Source organism: Saccopteryx leptura, chromosome 5, assembly GCF_036850995.1.
Source record: "Saccopteryx leptura isolate mSacLep1 chromosome 5, mSacLep1_pri_phased_curated, whole genome shotgun sequence".
Taxonomy (NCBI): Eukaryota; Metazoa; Chordata; class Mammalia; order Chiroptera; family Emballonuridae; genus Saccopteryx; species Saccopteryx leptura.
In genome coordinates, this window is record NC_089507.1 from 140,271,426 (window position 1) to 140,294,460 (window position 23,035).

Genomic DNA, 23,035 nt, shown 5'->3' on the forward strand with positions numbered 1-23,035 from the left:
CCCACAACCAAGCGTGCCAAAAGAGGCTTCACAGGAACCGTTTGGAAAAAAGCAACCGTCTGCCAGCCAGTGGGATTTTACCATGTCATGTTAGCTCGACTTCCCTAGAGGGACCCCTTTAAATATCTCCCACACGGTTTAATCCTTGCGACTTCCCTGGCCTCCATCTTCCCTTGGGGCCAGGGAACCTTGCTGGGCGGGATGTGTGCTCTGTACTCAATAAATCCTTTTGTTATTCCACACTTCGTGGCTCTGGCCCCTTCCTTCCTTCTTGGCGGGGAAAAATACCTTACAAAACCTTTACTTATAGTAATGAGCCATTTGCGGGCATTTGTCCCCACGGAAACTACCTCTCCCATATGTATGCATATAGTTAATGTGTGTGACTCTGGACAAAGAGATGGTGGATAAACATTAGAAAATATAGGAATGTCTCTTAATATGTAAAGAGACATCTTTCTATCATTGTGTTGACTTACAAATTTTGTTTTCTCCAAAATTATGTATGGTTTGCAAATTGAACATGGTCCTATCATGTTAAAGGGCATATGACTATAACCAATAGTGGTAAAGGGCTCCTAATTGCAATTTTTGCTTCTATACTTCCCGCTTGCAAAACTATAAAAACTAAGTAGAACAAAGGGCTGACGTGCTCTCCCTCAGATTTCTGTCGGAGTTGCTGCTACTTGGCCAAGCTAAACAATAAAGCTTTGGCGTGTAATCGACAGATTTTGTTCGTGTCTTCAATGTTTCGAGTCCCTCTGGATTAGGCTTAACACAAGCTCGCATTCATTTTAGTCCTTTTATCAACCTTTCATCACAGTAAAGATTATCATGGGTCTTGTGTTCTCCGACAGCTGAAATTTTAAAGCTACCGCAGGCACCAGGCCCCATTTCTGGAGTTCCAGATTGCGGGGGTGGGGGTGGGGGAGGGCCCTCGGCGGACATGTTTAAGGAGTTCCAGGTGCTGCCGCTGCTCCGGGCCACCAAGCCTCTTGCTCTGATGGAGTCACAACCTTGGTGTTCCCACTGGGGAACCGTCCTCACTGGCCACGGGGATCCCCATAGGGTGGGTGTTTTTAGGTGACGAGTCGACTGCAAACATGAGTCTTGGCTGGTTTGATTTCTGAGTGAAAGAAAAATCCATACCGTAGCACACGCACTTTAATGTTTAACTTCCAAGAGTTCAAAGTGCACGTCTCTTAGGCTCCTGTCTTGGCCTTGGTCTTGGTCTGTGTGGCCCAAGGCTGGGTTGGTTGTATTTATTTACTGGGGGGTAGGGAGGGGGAGAGCGGAAAAGAGAGGCGAGGGATGGGGCTGGCGGTTTCAGGACCCTTTCAGCCCACCTCACTAAGAACTGCGTGACACAGGAAAAACACCAACTCTCTCCCAAGACTCCCTCCTCCGCTCTGCCCGCTCCCTGGCCATCCGAGGACCTGAGGGCTGGCTCAGAGCGAATCTTGCAAAAAATGAGTTAAGCCATCAACGCTGTTGGGTAAAGTCATCTCCGTACATTATTAGTGGGAAAACATGTTTGTGTTTAGGCCTTTTATTTCTTAGACTCAAAACACTAGAAAGCTTTTTTTTTCCTTTTCAAAGTGTAACTGAAGGTGTTGATAGTTAGAACCCAGAGCTTCCCTCCTGTTTCCCACCCAGTACTCCTAAAAAAAAGCAAAACTGAAGAGGTCTTAGCTTTTCCATGGAAAAGGTTACGATGACCTTATCAGTGAACCCCCTCACTTATGTGGGCACGGCTGGGCAAGGAAAGACGAAGTCAGAATGCTTTCTGTAAACTTTTCTCTCCCACCCAAATAGAAGGGTAAAACTTTGCAACCACCAAGACAACGGGAACGGCAGACAGAGGAACGTAGAGAAAGCCATGCTTGGAGGAGAAACAGAGGCCTGCTCTGCCCCCCACCCCACCCCAATCCTCTAGCTCAGCAGGTGAAGATCAGAGACCGGTGTTAGTACCTGGAGGCGTGAGGATCAAGGCTTGCAGAATATCTGACAGGGAAATGATGCCCACGATGCTATCGGCCTCGTTTACAACCACCAGCCGATGGACCTGCACACAAGAAGAAAAGAAGGTCACATGAGCAAGTTTCCACCAAGTTTTTAAATGGAAAACAGAAAGAAAACAAACTATCTTTCATATGCGAGACAGTGAATCCATCCTACCAATGAGAGAATTGCAACAGAGGACTGTATTTAGAACCATGTAAAGGTCTGGGGCTCTAATGTTCAAATACGATGCTGATTTATTTGCTTGGCTAATTTTTAGAAAAATGAGCCTACTAGTCCTGCTGAGTTTTCAGATTTCAACATATTCGTAGCTGTACCAAAAGATACAGCTTAACACATGAAATGCAATGTAGATGTAATATTCTCTTAAACAGTTTTTAGTTTTTAAAAGAATCTGTTTCTAGGCCCTGGCTGGTTGGCTCAGTGGTAGAGTGTCGGCCCTGCGTGTGGAAGTCCTGGCTTTGATTTCCGGTCAGGGCACACAGGAGAAGCTCCCATCTGCTTCTCCACCCTTCCTCTTCTCCTTTCTCTCTGTCCGTCTCTTTTCCTCCCTCAGTCAAAGCTCCATTGGAGCAAAGTTGGCCCAGGCACTGAGGATGGCTCCATGGCCTCCAACTCAGGTGCTAGAATGGCTCTGGTTGTCATGGAGCAACACCCCAGATGGGCAGAGCATCACCCCCTGGTGGGCATGCTGGGTGGGTCCCGGTTGGGCGCATGCGGGAGTCTGTCTGCCTCCCCGCTTCTCACTTCAGAAAAATACAAAAAAAAAAAAAAAAAAAAAAAAAGGGAAAGAATCTGTTTCTAATAACTGTCAAATTCTGTTTTACAAGGGGTGAGCCCAAATGAGCACTGAAACTAATAGGTCACTGCCCTTTAACTGTTTTTTTTTTTTTTTAAATCGTGTCCTTTCTCTATGAGGTTTACGTAAAAATATTTCAGAGGATAAATGCATCATAATAAAGTAAAACAGGTTAACGGTCATGTCTCTTTTTCTACCTGAAAGTCCTTTATGAACGAGTAGGTAGCGTTCTGAGGTTATTATTCTAACAGAGCATCCCTGAAGCAGGAAAAGGGTGAGAAAGGACCCATTTCTTAAATTTAGAAGCTTTCAACTTATTGCTGGTCAATTACCTCAGAGATCCTCTTCTATATCAAATAATGTCCCTGGACCCTGCTGGCACAAAATAGGGGTCACAAAAAGAAGATGGAGAGGGGAAACTGTTTTTTTCTTCTGTTCACCCACTCTTCCATCCCTCTCCCCTTTGGTGATTGTCAACTTGTTCTCTACATCTGTAGAGATGGGTCTGTTTCTATTTTCTTGTTTACTCATTTTTTTTAAAGGCCACTTATAAGTAACATTATATGGTATTTGTGTTTCCGTGTCTGACTTTTTTCACTAAGGGTAATACCCTCAGGTCTATCCATGTTGTAACAAATAGCATGATTTCATTCTTTTTATGGCTAATATTCCACTGTGTATAAGCCTTCTTTATTCACTTATCTATCGGTGGGCACTAAGTTGCATCCATATCTTGGCTATTATAAATAATGCTCCATTAAACATGGGGGTGCCAGTATCTTTCTGAATTAGTATTTTCGTTTTTCTTTGGAGAAATACCTAGAAGTGGAATTTCTGGGTCCTAAGGTAGTTCTATTTTTAATTTTCTGAAGAACCCCCATACTGTTTTTCATAGCGGCTGCACCAGTTTACAATCCTGCCAAGGACAAGAGGGTTCCCTTTTCTTCACATTCTTGTCAACACATTTATTTATTGATCACAGCCATTCTGACAGGTGTGAGGTGACCTCTCACTGTGGTTTTAATTTGTATGTCCCTGTTGATGAGTGATGTTGAGTATCTTTTCATATGTCTGTTGTCCATCTGTATGTCCTCTATGTAGAAATGTTATTCTGGTCCCCTGCCCACTTTGAAGTGGGATTTTTTTTTGAAGTTAAGTTGTACAAGTTCCTTATATATTTTGGATATCACCCCTTGCTGGATGTATTGTTTGTGAATATCTTCTTCCATTTAGGAGGCTGTCACTTCGTTTTGTTGAAGAGTTATAGTGCAAGACCCTTTTAGTTTGATATAGTCCTATTTGTTTACTTTTTCTTCTGTTGCTCTTGCCCAAGGAAGCATATCCCGCCCAAAAAACAAAATTTGCTAAAAGCAATGTAAAGAGTGTTGCTTTATGTTTTCTTCTAGTTTTATGGTTTTAGGTCTTACATGTAAGTGTTTAACCTTTGTAGTAGCTTTTTAAATGCATGAATTACTGCATTTATTATTAAACTTTACCTGTAAGAATTTTTCCCCCACTTTCTCCTATTTTCTTATTGCTGGTGATGGAGTTTCTTTTTCTGCTTAAAAAATGCCCTTTCCTATTTTTCTTGTAAAGCGTGTTTAACAGTGATAAACTCCTTTAGTGTCTGCTTGCCCAAGCAAACTCTTCATCTCTCTTATCCTGAGTAATAGCCTTGCTGGGTAAAGTACTCTGGGCTGTAGGTTCCTTTCTTTCCACACTTTAAGGAAGTCCTGCCACTCCCTCTGGTCTGCCCAGTTGCTGCTGAGAAACCAGCTGACAGGCTTTGTGCATTTTCCTTGTATACAGTTAGATATTTTCCTCTTGCTGCCTAAACATTGTCTTTTTTTTTTCTTTTACTTTTCCAATTTTAATTACAGTATGCCTCGGTAAGGGCCTCGCCGGGTTTACCTTGTTTGGTGTTCTCTGGGATTCCCAGATGGGGATGTCTGCTTCCTTTCCCAGGTCAAAAGAGTTTCTAGCCATTATGACTTCAAATTGAGTTTCTGTTTCTTTTTCTTTTCCTTCTGAGATCTGTAGAGTGAGGATGACTTTGTGCTTGATGTTTTCCCCTCAGGTTCCTTAAAATGCTCATTAAAAAATTCCTTTTGTTGTTTTTTATTTTTTTCTGTTCTGGTTGGTTGATTCCCACCCATGTGTCTTTCAGCTCTCTGACCAATTCTTCTGTAGTAGCTAATCTGCTGTTGAATCCTTCCAGAGCATTTTTTCTTTTTTAGATGAGAGGAGGGGCAACAGTAAGGCAGACTCCAGTATGTGCCCTAACCGGGATCCACTCGGCAACCCCATCAGGGGCCGATGCTGGAGTACCCAGCTATTTTTAGTGCCTGAGGCCAACATGCTACAACAAAGCCCATCCTCAGTGCCCAGGGCCATGCTTGAATCAATTGAGCCACTGGCTGTGGGAGGGAAAAGAGAAGGGGGAGAGAGAAGAAGGTCGCTTCTTCTGTGTGTCCTGACCTGGAATCGTACCTGATATCCATACGCCGGGCCGACACTCTATTCACTGAGGCACTGGCCAGGGCCACCAGAGTATTTTTCATTTCAGTCACTGTATTCTTCAGCTCTGCCTAGTTCTTCATCATGCTAACTCTTTTTTTTTTTTTAATACAGTTATTCTTTTTTTTTTTTTTTATCTTTTTCTTTTTAAATTTTTTTTTATTTATTCACTTTAGAAGAGAGAGAGAGAGAGAGAAGGGGGAGGAGCAGGAAGCATCAACTCCCATATGTGCCTTGACCAGGCAAGCCTAGGGTTTTGAACCGGCGACCTCAGCATTCCAGGTCGACGCTTAATCCACTGTGCCACCACAGGTCAGGCCATGCTAGCTCTTTGTTGAAGTTCTTTCTGAGTTCTCCTATTCTCCTTTCAATTCTGGTGGGCATCCTTATGACTGGTTCTTTGAATTATCTTTCAGGTCAATCACTTATCTCCATTTCCTTAGGGTCCCCCCACTCTCCCTACCCCTGGGGATTTTTCTTCTTCCTTTTATTTGAGATGGTCTTCTGTCTCTTCATTTGGCTTTGACTTTCTATGCTTGTTTATATGAATTAGACAAAAATAGCTCTCTCAGTCTTAAAAGAGTGGCCGTGACTTCAGTGTGGGCTGAGTGTGCCAGGTGGTTGTGGCAGGCTGGTAGCAGCCAGGTGGGCACTTCTGGTACCTTGGGACCGGCCTGCCAGGCTAGAGGGGCTCTGGGCAGGGAGGCCAGGTATGTACAATGATGCCCTGTTGACGCTGCCTGCTCCCCCTTAGTTTTGAAACCAAATCGGGCTCTGTGCAGAGCGGCTGGGATGCGCTGTGATGATCTTGCAGGCAGGCCAGAGCACCTGAGCAGCAAGGTGGACAAGGACGTAACCATGGTGCTCACAGGCACCTTTGACCCTGGGGAGCACCAGCAGTTCCCTAGCCCCCCCAGTCACCCCCTTTCTCTCGTCTGTTGTTCAGAAGCTGTTCAATCAGCCCTCGGTTGCCTCTTGGGAATGACTGTTTTCTATCTAGGTGTACATGTCAGTGTGCTCATGGGAGGGGCCCGTTCAGGGTCCTCTTGGCCGCTGCCACCTTGGAGCTCTCCACAGTTTCTCCAGTGAGACAGTGAGGGTAATGCTTTTGATGTCATAGCATCCTCTTTAGGTTAAAAAAAAAAAGCCCCAAAACAAGCCACTGTCAACTTCCTCAAGCCAATCAACATACAGTTCTTTCATATGAGTTTCTCTAAGAAACCTGGGTTCTTCAATAACCCTGTGATAGCACGCAATTATTAACTGTCATTACAAGCCCTCGGGACGTCTGTGAGGGGATATTTTATTGCTTCATATTCATTTTTGAAATATGCCCGAATTTTTGTGAGCAGTCTATTTTTTTAAAGCATAAAAGCAGCTCACAGCTGAACGAGGAGTTTTGACTTGATTCAGCTATGCCATCAGGACGTAGAAATTCCATTCAATGAACAGTTGCCGATGACCTACGGTGCGCCAGGGTAACGATGCCATCCGACTGAACTGAAAGGCACCCCCCACCAGGGCCCGGCTGGGCCTGAGATCCCCAATTCTCAAGGTGTCATTCACTGGTTAGAGTTTCTCTGGCTTTGGGGCAGGGTGGGGGAGGGGAAGGAACCGGGAACAGCCAGCTCACCTCTGCTCTCACTATCCTATCCACAATGGTCTCCAGTATCTCCAGCTTGCTGCACTTGACGACACCCTCGAAGTACTGGGACCTGTGCTGCAGTGCCTGCGTCACCGTGATATCAAGATTATTGTACGTTTTCTCAGCAGCAAGGTTCTGCAATGAAGGAACAAGTGTCAATTCCAGTTCGATTCCCACGAATCACTGAAATGAGTTTACGTCTAAAGCAACCTAATCTGAACCACGTCCACGTTTACTGAGTCCCAGCTTAGAACACACCATCAGCACCTGTTGGCATCTTCTCAGTGATAACTGACCTTACAAGGCAGACCTTACTCATGGAGCAACCTTATTAGGGTGACGGTAGGTCCTTCTAAAGAGCAAGGACCCTGCAGGGCTCCCTACCCGAATAAAGTCTTTTGAGAAGCGGACTAACATAGGGAGAGGGGTGCCGATGGACTCGCACTACTGATTAATCTTAGCAGGTGCCACTCAACCAAATGCCAATGAGCACATCTTCCAGTGTCTGTCAGGGGACAAAACAGAAGGTTCTGAGACTGTGGCCCAAGAATACTGACAGGTGGGGAGGGGGTGTTAATAGTACGGCGCCCAAAATGGTGTGCATGTTTCGGGCTACCAAAGTTTCAGCTCCCTTTTGTAGTGATAATGGAAGACTCCTGGGAAGTGCACTGAAAAATGAATGAGAACAAAAGCTTCGCGCAGAAAGGTGCAGCGCCCAGGTCAACCTTAGTAAATCCAAACCAGGGATTCAGAGGGGACTTCACATAACTAGCCAATACATTTTTCCATCTTCTTTAGAACTGTGGTCGCCAATCATCAAACATGGAGAGGCACAGGACCACAAGTTCACGTGCACTAAGCATGTGCCTGCTGGTGGAATAAGTCATGTCCCATGTAGAACAATGATCGTTTATAATATATACACATGCTGCCGTGGTGGATAAGCTACACGTACTGAGAAGATGAAGAATTATAAAGTGCTATTGATATAGTATTCCTTGCAAAGCCAACGACTATTAAAAGCACAGTCGCTGCGTGGAGTATATGGAATGCTCCAGTAAGATCTTGAAGACTCAACAAAGCGAGGCATCATTAAACCACGGAAAACCACAAGAAATGGGTTATTTTACATGTTTTAAATGTGTCCTAGATGACAGGTTTGACAAAAATTAAAAATACTTACAATCACATCAAACTTGGAATAAATATCTACAACTTTTCCTAAAAATAAAAACATATGTTAGAAAAGCTATCTTGGGAACAGCAACAACAACAAAATAATATTTAACGTCAATCTTAACTAGGTCAGGATTAAGAATTACCTATTGCTAAATAAATGTGTCCACCATTTTTTTTTAAAGTGAACATGAAATTATATCTCACTGGAAAATGTGAAAATGAGTACCATATTTCCCCATGTATAAGGTACACCCTTTTTTGAAAAATTTGGGATAAAAAAACAGGGTGTGTTTTATACAGTGGTTGCATATTTTTTACTTGCATTTCCCGCTTTTTTGTGTGGATGAGGAGTTGTAGTAATTTTATAATGAATAAAACGAGTTCAATAACTTTATGTAATACATTTTCTTTCAAATTTCGGGCCCCCAAATTAAGGTGCGTCTTATACATGGGAGTGTCTTATACATGGGGGAATATGGTAAGCCAGTTTAAAATTCTTCCTGTCCCGAGTGAGCACTCCTTGGTGCTGAATTTATTTACCCCATCTAAATGTTCATTTCCTCCACTTGACCCAACTGATATAAACTGAGCTGTTTCTGTTTATGGCCAAACACAGACCTGACTCGTCAACGACAGGCAGGGCGGACACCCGCCTCTCCACAAAGACGTTCAAGGCTTTGATGATGGGCGTGTCTGGGTGTATGAAGGCGATGTTGTGGTAGGTCCCGATGCCCAGTGCGTCCAAGTTCTGCTTCATGAAGGCAGGCTTTGGCATGTCAGACATCTGAGTGGGAGGAGAGGGACAGGCACGCTAGAGCCCAGACAGGCCCCTTCACACATGCACACGTCCACGTGAATGAGAAACCACTGCAACACATTCCCGTTAGTCTTCTCTAACAAGCTACCTGGACATCTGAACGAATACGGAAACGTCCCCCGTATGATCTGTCTTTTGGTCCAAACCGGTGTATAGGTCTATGATTGTTAACTGCTCAGTAAAATATTGCAAAGCACAAATATGATAACATCACCCCCTTTCTCTTCACCCACTGGAAAAGAAGACAGAGGGGAACAATGGGTCTGTTTGGAAACTAAGACTCAAAAGCTACCGAGAAGCCTTTGTTCTTAAATATTCATGTGACATTCCTGGTCCTGCGGTCCTCACTAGGGAAATACTAAGAACCCACACATTCCCAAAGACCCAAGTGTTTGATGGTGGCTGTCTCAGCTGCTAAGTTCGTCCTCACACCATCCCACCACCAGCCACATTCTGAACGCTCCTTTGGAGGACTCTTAAGTTTTGTCTTACTACAAATAAAGGATGAGCCAACCAAACACAATTAAAAGAATCTTTAAACATTAACTTTTTTTTTCCCGTTCTTTCACGGCTGTTTTAAAGGAGGAGGGAGAAGTCAGAAGAGAGAAGTCTAGGATCACATGTGACTAAAAAAAAATAAGGTCTATGGTTTTTAAAATCCACCTTTTATAAAGGGTATATAGTTGGTTTCATCTTCCTGGTATACCTTATAATTATCAGGAAAAGATGAACAATTTAGAAGAAACAAAATGTTCAAGTCAAAGAGTTCATCAGTATTCAAATCATGAGACTCCTAGAAATTTAGAGGAAAAAAAAAAAGGCCTATGAGGTCACCTGGCCCGTTACGATGCCAGATAAACCCCTGTTCCATACTGTACGCTTAGGCTTTCAAATGTCTGCAAGGGGGGACGCTCTTTTTTCTCAGAAAATGAACTCACCATTCAGTAAAAACCAGGTTCTAAAATGTCTTTAAATTTCTGTCATTTTTAGCTGAAAACCTCCAGCTATTCCACTCTTCTAATAGCCTGATTCTGATGACTATCTTGGCCCAAATCTAAAGTGGTACCAGCAGAAGAGGCAACCTCCTCTACTTCTTATAGAAGAGAAAGAACACTCAAGGTCCATCTTAAACTGCTGTCCTCTGCTGTGGCTTCCGCCGTGGGAAGGGGCTGGAACCCGAACACTTCACAACCGGGAGACCTGGGAAACCTTGGAACCAGGCATCTGGGTGCAAGCGTGGGGGTGGGGCAGGCTGCTGGGTCAGACTGACCATGGCAGTGACCATGGCAGTTCCTCAACCCCTCTCGATTTCAGCACCTATAATATGGGATTAATAAAAAAACTTACCTGAGAGGCTGGTGGCGAGGATTAGACTTATCATGTGAAGTGCTAGACTGACCATAAATGCTGAACAGGACTTAGCTCTCGCGATTTACTAGTACTTGAAAATGCTTTTCTCTAAGGGGTAAGTGGGCTGCGAGCCTGGCACTGTGCGCCGTTCCTGCCCACCATGTCCTGGTCGTTATAGCTCAGGACTAAAGACGACTGCATTCCCAGCCCACATCAAGGTCAAGATGAACCAGCAACAGCCACCCATCCTCCTCCTCCTCCTCCTCCTTCCCTGGACTTTCTACCAAACCTCAGCCTTTTTGTTTTTGGTCAATGACTCCTCTCCTTCCCACCTTTTTCCTTAGCATTAAACATGAAGAGTATTACTTTTCTATGTAAGCAATTAAACCTGGGGACTGGTTTGATGGACAGGAGTTTCTCCCAGGAACTAAACGCTCCGAGCTCTGTCCAGCAGAGGTGGGTGGACTTTTCCGCGTGGTGGCTCAGGGCTATTTCCACCACACACCAGAATGCCTTCCGTCGCCTGATCTGGAGCCATGGGACAGGGGATGGGAGAGCTAACCTGATGCACATTTTTAATGTCTATTAACTTCTTTAAAACACACAACAAACAAACTCTTCCAATGATCTCTTCTGAACAGTGATGGAGGCCGTCTACTTGTACTAGCTGACTAAATTACCTGTAACCTCAAATTTGATGTGTGTCCTTAAAAACAAACAAACAAACACACACACCAAATTCAGTGCTTATTATTAAGAGGAAAAATGGAAAGACCTCTCATGAACACGCAGGTCCCCCTGAGCCTTCCTGTGACCCGCTGAGCAAACGGGGTCTATGTTTTGTGTGGTTATGACATCGTCTCGTTTCAAATGCAGCTGAGAAAACTTAAGGAGAATACAGCACCCCCCTCCTTTATTACGCTGAATTTTATTGGGGTGACACTGGTTAACGTAATTTTAGATTTCAGGTGCCCCACTCTACGACTCGTCTCTGTACATCTTACTGTGTGTTCACCCTCCCAAGTGAAGTCTCCGTCCATCGCCATTTGTCCTCCTACATACCCTCCTCCACCTCCCCACACTGCTGTCCCTGTCCCTGAGTTCTTCCCCGTTTCCCGGTCCTGTTTTAACTCTATCCCCCACCCCTCCAACACCTGTCAGCTTGTTCTCAGAGTATGTACAAGTCCATTTCCGTCTTGCTTGTTAATTCAGCTTGTTCATTCCATTCCACAGATGACTGAAATCGTGTGGTACCTGTCTTCCTCTGATGGGCTTAATTTGGACCAACATGGTATTCTCTTGCCAAAATTTTATCTGCTTTAGGTTTTCCTCTCACTCTGCTGCAGTAAATCATCATCATCTAATTCTGGGGACAGTACTTTCTGCATCTATGTTTCCAAAACTATGGCCCCCCACAAAGCATTGTAAGGCAATCTGCTATAAACATTGGCCAGTTTATCTTGGGTGATCGTTCCTTAATTAGACCGACTTGCAAAGTTGCTCTATTTCCCCTTGACATTTATTTTCCGCTCTATTTAGGTGACAAAACAGTCTAATTGAAATACAGAACTCCATGTGTGGCTATTATTTTGACACTTGCCCTGCAAGGTGATTGCTTTTCCACTGGAATCAACTTTGAGGACGTACAATTCAAACAGCAGTCAAGTCGAGAAACTGAAGTGGAGAGAGGGAGAACCTCAAAACAAACGATTTCTTCTACTGAGGGAAACAGGACCCATTTTGCTTGGAGTAAATTAAGTTAAAATAGAGGCAACGATGTCTTTAGAAACATGAAAAACTACTTACAAAAAGCTGCAGGAACTTGAGGATTCTTTTGTGGGTAAGAATATAAAGTGCGTTCCCACTGATAGGGTCAATAACTGGCAGTCTGTGGATTTTATTTTTGATCAATGAGTATACAGCATCGAAGAGGCTGTGGGAAGAGCCAAATTGTTAGGAGGCTTTAAGGAAAAAAATCAGAAAGCTTTGAACCACCCCTGCTTTCAAAGCATCCTGTGTTTTTGCATATTATAACCCTAAGAGGTTGACCAACTTAAAACAGTGTTTTAGAAAAAAAATGTTTTTTAATTGGAGAGCTCAATAAATATTTTTATTTATTTATTTTCATAATCTGTGTTACTCTCAAACACAACTGTGAGCTACAAATCTCTAGCCAGGTTTTAATAGCACAGTTAGTGCTTTCCTTTGAGCAATGACGGACGCTGACCCCCAGGAAAGCTAACAGAAACCACTAGCAACAGAGGCAGCAGTGGTGGGGGCCCTGGACTGGCTGGGCTGACCACTTCTGGACAGCTCTAGCCTCTCTCGTGACTGCCATCCAGGAGGTGTGGTGGGTGTAGGTGTTTACTGGGACTTGAATATAAGATATAAAAAATCAATATTCCACTTTTTTCTCACTTGTGTTCTAGAGTTATGAATGCATTCATACAAATGCAATAAAAAACAGTGGCCCTGGCCGGCTGGCTCAGTGGTAGAGCATCGACCTGGCGTATGAAAGTCCCAGGTTTGATTCCCAGCCAGAGCACCCATCTGCTTCTCCACCCCTCCCCCTCTCCTTCCTCTCTGTCTCTTTCTTCCCCTCCTGCAGCCAAGGCTCCACTGGAGCAAAGTTGGCCTGGGCGCTGAGTATGGCTCCATGGCTTCTGCCTCAGGTGCTCGAATGGCTCCGGATGCAGTGGAGCAACTCCCGCGAAGGGCAGAGAGCATCACCCTCTGGTGGGCATGCTGGGTGGATCCCGGTAGGGTGCATGTGGGAGTCTGTCTGTCTGCCTCCCTGCTTCTCACTTCAGAAAAATAGAACTTAAAAAAAAGTATACGTAGGAGCCGTCCCCCAGAAGGCTTAGATCAAAATGTATGGGCTAGCCGTCTTCCAAGAGGGCAGCCCCTTCTTCTGACCCAACTCCATACCGATGTCTAATAGAGACTGATTTTTCAGCTTCGGGGTACGTCAGAACCATTGGGGGTGTGGTTTAATGCACATTCCTGGGCACTAGTCTCTGTAGACTAGTTTCATGGGTCGGGGGAGAGCCCAGGCATCTGTGGTTTCAATGAACTCCCCTGAGGGTTTCTTCTGCAGGTGATTTGGATTTTAAAACTGTTCACTATGGCCATCTCCCTAGTCTGCTATCGATCCTTTGTACCAACAGTGGCTGTCATTTCTATTGCTTCTAGATATAATGAATTACATAGATGAAATGAAGGAGGCTGGCCCCTCTCTAGATTTAAAAAAGAAAATCTATCCCTCAATCAACCACGGTAACAAAACAGATGAATCAGAATGAACGTTTTCAAAGTAGAAAAACTTCACAAGTTTTACCTTGCATCCGGAGATATGTTCACTAAAGGCTTAAATGTTTCTTGTAAATAAAGCTCTATATTTACGGAAAGAAAATAGGTAATTAGTAACACATTTGCCATTATTACATAAATTAAAATACCCTGCCATTTATGGATAATAATTAGATTGAAAACCCAGATCAAATTTAATTCGCTGAATACTATCGTGGTGCTTACGGTTATGTCCATTTTAAACAACCCCCAACTGTCTGCAGGATGTTGTTGCCTTTGTGGGGAAATTAAATATTTAAAAACAGTATCATAAGAAATGCTGTCAAGATGAGAAGTCAAGAAATCTGATAAAAGCAACACCAGCAGAGGGCGCTAGAATGATGCCACGTTACTACTACCCTCAAGAGAAGCAACATTAATGAAACCCTTTGAAACTTTACTGCTCACAAACATTAGGGGATATCTCAAAATGAATATGAAGTGATAAAATATCCCCATATGTTTATGAGCAGTATAATTTCCGTAAGTTAAAAAATAAAATGTATAACAAAGCTTAAATGTTTTTAATTTTTATTTTACCAGACTAATGCTCAAAGTTCACACACTCTGAGGATCTTTCTAGTATGTGGAAATTATCTTTGTAAAGATCAATGGATTAATTCACTGCAGTTTCCGTACAGAAGGCATTCAAGGATGGCTCAACATTATTATTACTACTGAACAACCATGTAACATCAAAATGTAAATATGCTTAAACCTGGTCTATTATATAGTAGAATTTGATACAAAGTAACTGTCTTGGTGTTAAGTTACACAGGGGTGCACAAAATGTTTACAGTCATGATACAAATAAATAACGATTAATAAATAACAATACAAAGGTAAACTTTTCCGTGTACTCACAACTGTAAACCTTTTGCCCACCCTGCATGCCCATTTCATAACAGGCAGAGCTAAGATCTGGACCCCAGGCCGATGCTGTTTAGCTTGAATTGTTAAAGCCATCTTAAATCAATATGCCACTCAATGAAATGTTTAAATCACATGGAATTCCAAGTCCCCTAGCCCTTTAGAGAGTTCTGATGGATATTCAGATTTCTCCGCTAGTCTTTTTATCATACCAAGTGGATCATGGAAAGTATAAAGCAAAAATTTCAATTCTGAATTCAAAATTTTCCTTCAACTGGCCCCTCCATTTCTCTGCAGCCACCTTCCCCAAACACCTATAAAGTCCCTCCTCAGCGTTTCTCGCCAGGCTTGTATCTATGGTATTCCTGTGGACAGTCCTTGGCCACCCTCTACCCCAATCCAGCATGATGGGCCTCATAAACACGGAACAGTATTACAGTCGTGCAAACTGGAATTTAAGAAAATGGGTCCTTTTCAGAAAAGGGTGGTGTGATTGTCAAGAGGGGACATCAACGTTACAAACAGGAGGACGCAATCTTGACGTTATCGTCATGTTATCTGAGACCAGCCATCTAGTTTAAGGTTCCCTTGTTCTGTTTCTCCATAATAGGTAAAGAAATAATTACTATGTGTAAATAAAAACAGATCCTTGCTTTTGTTCATCTTAGGCATTCCAGTGGTGCACTTTCTAAACAAAGGCAAATTTATTTTTTGGAGGGGCTGATAATACTTCCAAACTGAATGGTGGCACTACAGAGGTGTGGGCGCTGGTGAGCGCCCTCATCTTCACGTGCTTAGCCTTAGTTTCAAGGCCTGCTACACGTTCTCTATAAACTTCTGTTAAACAGAACAGATACTATTCATAGGAGTATGGCATACTATCAACACTAAGGTAGAAATCAATGTTGTAGTTAATGTAGTTTATCATTGAGCAGGAAAGGATCCTTTTACAGAAAAGGATCTGTAAAATTAAAACCTTTTATACACTAAGTAGAACATGCCCCTCCGTATTAAAAGATGTTAAACACCCAACAGTACTTACCCCTCCAAGTTTCGATCTTATGTTCCTCTAATTCATAAATCTGTACCTGAAAAGAAGAGAAATTCTTATTTACAAATGTTACCCTCACGTAAGGAAAATGATTTCGTAAGTGCTGCTGAATCCTAGAATTCAGCAGATGGAAATGAGATAATTCAATACTGGAAATACAAATGGAAACAAAATGCTCTCTATGTCTTTGAAGATAAATATCCTATCAATTTAAAATGTAATAAAGCAGTTTAATATATTTTCATTAATTTGAAAATTTCTGATACAGTTGGACCAGGGACCAGGGACCAGGGTGTTCTGCCATGAAATTTAACCAGTAGCAGCCTTTATTTTTTTTAACTAGCAGGGAAACTGTCAGAGATGGAATTTCTTCCATTTTAATTTTTACTTCTTTAAAACCACAGACTACATACAGTTCTTGTTATAACATTTCAGGGTAAGTACATGAAGCCATATTCCCATCAATAGGCCATGAAGGCAAGTCCTGGGGGCATTCCTATCTCAAAGAGTGAGGCTGGGCCCTGGCTGGTTTGCTCAGCGGTAGAGCATTGGCCCGGCATGTGGATGTCCCAAGATCAATTCCTGGTCAGGGCACACAGGAGAAGCGACCATCTGCTTCTCTACCCCTCCCTTTCCCCCATCTCTCTCTCTCTCTCTCTCTCTCTCTCTCTCTGGCTTCTCCACCACAGCCATGGCTCAAATGGTTTGAGCAAGTTGATCCAAGTGTTGAGGATGTCTCCACGGCCTCATCTCAGGTATTAAAATAGCTCGGTTGCTGAGCAACAGAGCAACAGTCCCAGATGGGCAGAGCATCGCCTCATAGGGGACTTGCCAGGTGGATCCCTGTTGGGGCGCATGCGGGAGTCCATCTGTCCACTTCTCACATAAGAAAAAAGAGAGTGAGGCTGTCCCTGATGACAGCCACCTGGACGAGAGTGGTGGGAGGGGCCGCCTTCACGCAAGGGTCCAGGTTGTGTCTCAACACGGCCACGTGCCCACAATGATGTTCGAGGTCATGCATTCAGCTAGACCTACAGCACACCTAGGCAGTAAGTAAACACACAGAATTCCACTACTTGGGAATTCCTGAGAGCTGAAATAGAAGCCATCACCTTTTATTTTTCATGAGATGGCCTTCTCAAATTTATGACCGAAGTACACAGAGATTCCCTGTGCATTGTATATATTTGGCAAAATCAACCACCAGCTCCGCCGCTGTTCCAAACCACCTCCCCCACCAAAACTTTAAAATGCACACACACACAATCCATACACACATGCACAGACCGCAGCTCCAATCACTGACATGAGGATTTCTGGCACTTACCATGGGTGATTTATAGTATCTATGTAGTATATTTATAAAATCTGTAATGGTTAGCATTCCTGTAAACAAAGAACAACATGTTAAATAGGAAACTCTTAAAAAACATAAAAAGAAAAATTTCAAATGACAGGCAAGCCTGGAACAGCTACTAGAAAAGCTTCTACCGTATACATATCAAGCACAATCTAATATATTATTTAAAGCTATTAATCTGCTAATTCTCTACAGCACACGGAGATTCATACATTTAGCTGAAATTTAACCCAATAGTAACTGAAATTATGGGAGTTGGCAACCCAGTAAGAGAAAACTGATGGTCGTCAAACACCACAAAAGACCTGCAGCTACATGTAAATCATTTAAGGTACTTTAAAATAAAAGTATTCCAGAAGCTGTCGAGGCATCAACCTCTGGGGGCACTTGGATTGTTTCCTGAAAAGCATTTTGGAAAAAACGGTGTTACAGGTCATTACACATTAAGTGCCTGCTATTGGCCAGATGCCAGGACTACAGAGATAAAACTGTAACCAAGGAAACTGGAACTGGGAGGGGGAGGCAGTCACACACAGGTCACTTCCCAGAAAGGAGAGGCATATCGACAGGGAATGACAGCCACTATCTGCAGTGACTTCCAAGATGTGAAATTAAGGAGTTTAGGTAGTGTTAAGTTACATGATGTTCTTGAACAGCATAATCACGACTTAGCTAAGGCAGCGATCACTTTTACATCCTTTTGCTTGCCTCGTCAAAAGGTGTCTACCCACAAGGAATCTGGGGAAGAACACAGATGTGCAAACATGAGCCAAGGTAGCCAACAGACAGATACCTGACCATGGCATCCCCCTCGGACCCCGATCCCTGGGCTCACGGGAACTGGCATGCAAGATTCTTCTGAGATAGTAAGGTACGGAATCCACAGAAACTCTGTAGTAGGAGGTATGTGCTTGTTAACTGACTAGCGGCCCTACCTTACCTGGACATCCAAGCAAGAACGTGCCTAAATTTGGTAACATGGATATTCGGGTGGATTCCAGCCAGCACCTACTAAAATGCCTTGAGTCGTCTGCTTTGCAAGTTCCCCATTTCAGATTTTCCTTCAGGGACACATGCTTACCTACAAAACTTTGTTTTTTACTTTCCCACAGAGGCGCCGCTCGAACACCATTGGCTACTAAGGCAAAGAAGGCCTTTTTAACCTGAAGGAAAATAAAAAAACACATACTTTTAAATTCCATTCGTCAGAGAGAAAAGTACCTTCCACAAAATATTCAACCAAAACTCATCAGTTATCTTCAATGGTAAGCTTTCTAAAGTTTGATAAACTGAATGTAACTGCATTTATTAACATCAGTAAAACATGCTTCTGTAGCATATATAAAGGCAGAAAAGGGCTGGAGATTATTTCTGAAACCGAGACAATTCACTTCAGAAAAAAAAATTGGTGGGGGGGTACTTTTTTTTGTATTTTTTCGAAGCGAGAAGTAGGGGTGGGGGGGTGGGGGAGAGGCAGACAGACTTGCGCATGCGCCCAACCGGGATCCACCCGGCATGCCCACCAGGGGGCGATGCTCTGCTCATCTGGGGTGTTGCTCCACAGCAATCGGAGTCATTCTAGTGTCTGAGGCGGAGGCCATGGAACCATCCTCACCACCCAGGCCAACTTTGTTTCAGTGGATCCTTGGCTGTGGAAGGGGGAAGAGAGAGACAGAGAGAAAGGAGAGGGGGAGGGGTAGAGAAGCATATGGGCACTTCTCCTGTGTGCTCTGACCAGGAATCGAACCCAGGACCTCCACAGACTGAGCCGACGCTTTACTGCTGAGCCAACTGGCCAGGGCAGAAAAAGGTTTTTTCTTATTGTTGCGAAAGACTCTTGTATTTACAGAGGCTTTGTACAGGAATTAAAACTACATAAAAGAATTAAACTTCAGCCCTGGCCGGTTGGCTCGGTGGTAGAGCGTTGGCCTGGCGTGCAGAAGTCCCGGGTTTGATTCCCGGCCAGGGCACACAGGAGAAGCGTCCATCTGCTTCTCCACCCCTCCCCCTCTCCTTCCTCTCTGTCTCTCTCTTCCCCTCCCGCAGTGAGGCTCCATTGGAGCAAAGATGGCCCGGGCGCTGGGGATGGCTCCTTGGCCTCTGCCCCAGGCGCTGGAGTGGCTCTGGTCGCAACAGAGCGACGCCCTGGAGGGGCAGAGCATCGCCCCCTGGTGGGCAGAGCGTTGCCCCCTGATGGGCGTGCCGGGTGGATCCGGTCGGGCGCATGCGGGAGTCTGTCTGACTGTCTCTCCCTGTTTCCAGCTTCAGAAAAATACAAAAAAAAAAAAAAAAAAGAATTAAACTTCAGAGGTTATTTTTTCTGACACGGGGTTCTTCGTTGATAGAACCGAGGTTCTATCAGTTTCCTTGAGGTGAAATTTGTTTTTCATATGTTCAGAACACACAGGCAAACGTTCCCATACTTCCCCCCAACCCCCCGCCCCCAGGCTGAGAAAGACAAGGTATGAATAACACAATTGACATGTGCTTTTGTATTTTTCAGAGACAGAGACCCCTGCCTACCTTTGATGGGTCGGCCCCTGTTCAGATCACATTTGCATATGCCATTTCACTGATCCCCTCCTCCCCCCTGTGATGAACACCCTTGGGAACCCATGGCAGGTGAAGAAGGCACCAGAAGGGATGGTTTATTTTATTTTTTTAATTAAACAAGAGGTGGGGAGGCAAAAACAGACTCCCACATGTGCCCCAACTGGGATCTAACCAGCAAGCCCACGAGAGGGTGATGCTCTGCCCATCTGGGACGGCTATTCTGTTGCTTGGCAACCAAGCTATTTCAGCGCCTGAGGCAGAGGCCATGGAGCCATACTTAGTGCCTGGGGCCAACTCGCTCATTTGAGCCATGGCTGTGGGAGAGGGAGGGAGGGAGGAAGAGAGAGAGAGAGAGAGAGAGAGGGAGAGAGGGCAGGAGAAGCAGGTGGTCACTGCTGCTGTGTGCCATGACCAGGAATCGAACCCAGGACTTCTACACACCCAGCTGATGCTCTACCACTAAGCCAACTGATGGGGGGGAGGGGAGAGATGTTTTATTAAAAGCCAAAAGTCCAGTGCTATAAATCAGTGGTCTCCAAACTTTTTTGGGCCATGGACCGGTTTAATGTCAGAAAATATTTTCACGGACCAGCCTTTAGGGTGGGACAGATAAATGTAACATGTGACCGAGACAAGTGTCAAGAGTGAGTCTTAGACAGATGTAACAGAGGGAATCTGGTCATTTTTCAAAAATAAAACATCATTCAGACTTAAATATAAATAAAGCGGAAATAATGTAAGTTATTTATTCTTTCTCTGCGGACTGGTACCAAATGGCCCACGGACTGGTACCAGTCCATGGCCTGGGAGTTGGGGACCACTGCTGTAAATGGTCCTCTAACTACAGAGAGCAACTAGGGAAAACGGTTTAACATCATGAAGAGCCGAAAGACCAGATCTCAAAGCAAATCGAGAGTATCGTCTCCAGCTACTAGATAATCCAATACTTTTTGTTCTAGCACCTAGTAACTGTGCAGCTCTAAAACCAATGGAGGCACCAAAAATTGTTAGAATATTTTTTTGAGCTGCAGCATGTATCAGGACTCACTAAAATATCCATATCCTCTGAGTACTTGCTTTTTCTTTATTGAATTATTTACACTAAGATTTTAGGTGTGGGATTCTTGGATCAACGAGGTGCAATGTGTACTATTTCTAAGACTGAAATCTGGAAAAATATCCACTCCCAACAAAAGGTAATTTGTTTAGTATTGGCATCAAACTGATGAGAAGTAGCAAATAGCATGATTATGGAGACTGTTGCAGCAAAAAAAAAAAAAAGAGGTTTATGGCAGTAAAAAAATGCAGATTATAAAATTACACATTGTAATGATATAAAATATGTATAAATGGAAAAGAGGCAAAGAGCAATAAGCAAAAAAAAGTTCTATATCAAGGATCTAGGACAGCAAAGTGCATATTTTTAAAAATTCTTTTTAGTATTATTTTATTAATTTATGAGAGAGGGAGAGAGAGACAGACTGGGGACTGAACTGGCAACCTCTGCACCTTGGGATGATGCTCCAACCAACCGAGCTTTAATTTTTTATTTATTGATAAATTTTTAGAGAAAGAGAGAGAGAAGAGAGATAGAGGGGAGGGGGAAAGGAAGCATTCATCTGTTGTTCCACTTTTTCTTTCATTGGTTGCTTCTCGGGTTTAGTATTATTTTTCATTAAGAAAGAAAATAATTCTTTTCTCACATAATATATTCCAAAAATGCCTCTTAAGTTGATAACGAAAAGAAATGAGAAAATGACAGGAACTTGGAGCTCCCAATTAGACCAGGATTAATAATTCCATGCCTGTGTGTGCCTCTAATGTGAGAAATTTTGCCTTGACTTAAAATGACTTATGTAAGTGCCTGGTGGGTTCAAGGATCTCATTAATTAGTCTCTGTACCGTCTCAGTCTGACCAGCTCTGTCCTGAGTCCATCTATCAGCTGGATGAACTAGCAGAGAACTGGGAAGAGGCGGGAGTCTAGCCCACCCAATGACATGCAGGGAAACAGTTCACAAACCAATCAATTTGCACCACAAATGGATGAATGTTTTTGAACCACAGCCAGCATCACGTACTGCAAAAATATCCCTACTGTCTGTGTACCTGGTACTTAGGGCACCTGGGGACAGTGTAGCAGTGTAAACGGGCTGCTACTCCTACCTGGATCTCCTCTGGGAACCTATGATTGTGACCCTAGGAAGTTTTAGTACAGAATATGGGGGAGCTGGGTTTTATTATTAATTTTATTATTTTTTTCTCTTAAGTGAGAAGCAGGGAGGCAGAGAGACAGATTCCCACATGTGCCCGGATTGGGATCCACCGGGCAAGCCTCCTCCCCGGTGATGCTCTGCTCATTTGGGACATTGCTCCATTGCTTGGCAACTGATCTATTTAAGCACCCGAGGTGGAGGCCATGGAGCCATTCTCAGCACCTGGGGCCAACTTGCTCCAACCAAGCCATGGCTGCAGGAGGGGAAGAGAGGAAGAGAGAGAGAGATAGAGACAGAGAGAAGAGGGAGAGTGAGGGGCGGAGAAGTCGATGGTTGCTTCTCCTGTGTGCCTTGACCGGGAATTGAACCAGGACGTCCATACACCAGGCCAATGCTCTACCACTAAGCCAACCAGCCAGGACCATAGGCTGGTTTTTCTAAATTAGATGGAGGAGGAAGGGAGTAGCAGTATTTCTAAACCACCAGCCTGCAGACCGGTGCCGGTCCACCAGAAATTTCATGCCGGTCTGTGAAAAGAGTTAACCACCTGACGTTGCACAAAGAATCTTTTAGCAAAGAAAACCAGCAATAAAATCACTCATCAGGATCACTCATGAAAGTCGAAGAGCCCAAAGCTGTTGAAAGGCCCGTCCATGCCAGAGAGGTCTGAGTTTAGCCATGATGAGACCTGTTCAAAGTGGACAAAACACAGATGTGGCCATTTGAAAGCACTGGCGTGCAGAGCATGAGCAGGATCAAGGAGCTACAATTCTAGAGAGAAAAGGAAAAAAAAGAAAATGACTTGTGCTCCACCATTGCTGTGGGACTTTTTTCTGAGGGCATTCTCAAAATCATCTTTCAATGGGTAACCGTCAACAGAAAACTGGAATCCATCAGAAGGAATCAAGTTCCCCCGGCAGGATGAATACAAAGAAAACTTCACCTAAGCACATCACAGACATGATGCTAAAAATCAAAGGCAAAGAGAAAATCAGCCAGAGGGAAAAAGACATTAACTTTCAAAGGAGCAACCATCAGATGGAGATGGACAGGGACACCCACATAAGCAGAAGGTAACTTTCCACAATCAAATGTGATGCCTGTTCTTTCAGAAATAGGGGAAAAAAATCCTCTTTCCCCACCAGACCGTCTCTGACTAACCTGACATGTAAAAGCCCTACACAGCCCCTTTACTCTGCAGTTACTCAGGGAGTCCAATGGCCAGCATACAAGAAACACAAGGGAAAGGATTCTTTTTTAAAAAAAATTCAAGTGAGAGGAGGGGAGATAAGACAGACTCCCACATGTGC

At 43.9% G+C, this 23,035-nt stretch overlaps 1 protein-coding gene across 6 annotated transcripts in view; it reads right to left on the minus strand.

Annotated features, from left to right (window-relative positions):
* Nucleotides 1-23,035, minus strand: part of PRKAG2 (protein kinase AMP-activated non-catalytic subunit gamma 2) — a 204,782-nt gene that overhangs the window by 13,256 nt on the left and 168,491 nt on the right. For 5 of the 6 annotated variants that reach the window (XM_066385399.1, XM_066385397.1, XM_066385400.1 and 2 more), the window contains 9 exons: nt 18,040-18,121; nt 16,926-16,984; nt 15,590-15,635; nt 13,667-13,721; nt 12,136-12,262; nt 8,781-8,946; nt 8,167-8,204; nt 6,972-7,118; nt 1,972-2,065 (listed from right to left, as the gene is read on the minus strand). In XM_066385399.1, coding sequence (XP_066241496.1) covers nt 1,972-2,065; nt 6,972-7,118; nt 8,167-8,204; nt 8,781-8,946; nt 12,136-12,262; nt 13,667-13,721; nt 15,590-15,635; nt 16,926-16,984; nt 18,040-18,121 — 814 coding nt within the window. The remainder of the gene's footprint in view (nt 1-1,971; nt 2,066-6,971; nt 7,119-8,166; nt 8,205-8,780; nt 8,947-12,135; nt 12,263-13,666; nt 13,722-15,589; nt 15,636-16,925; nt 16,985-18,039; nt 18,122-23,035) is intronic. The other variant, XM_066385398.1, reaches the window with a different exon arrangement.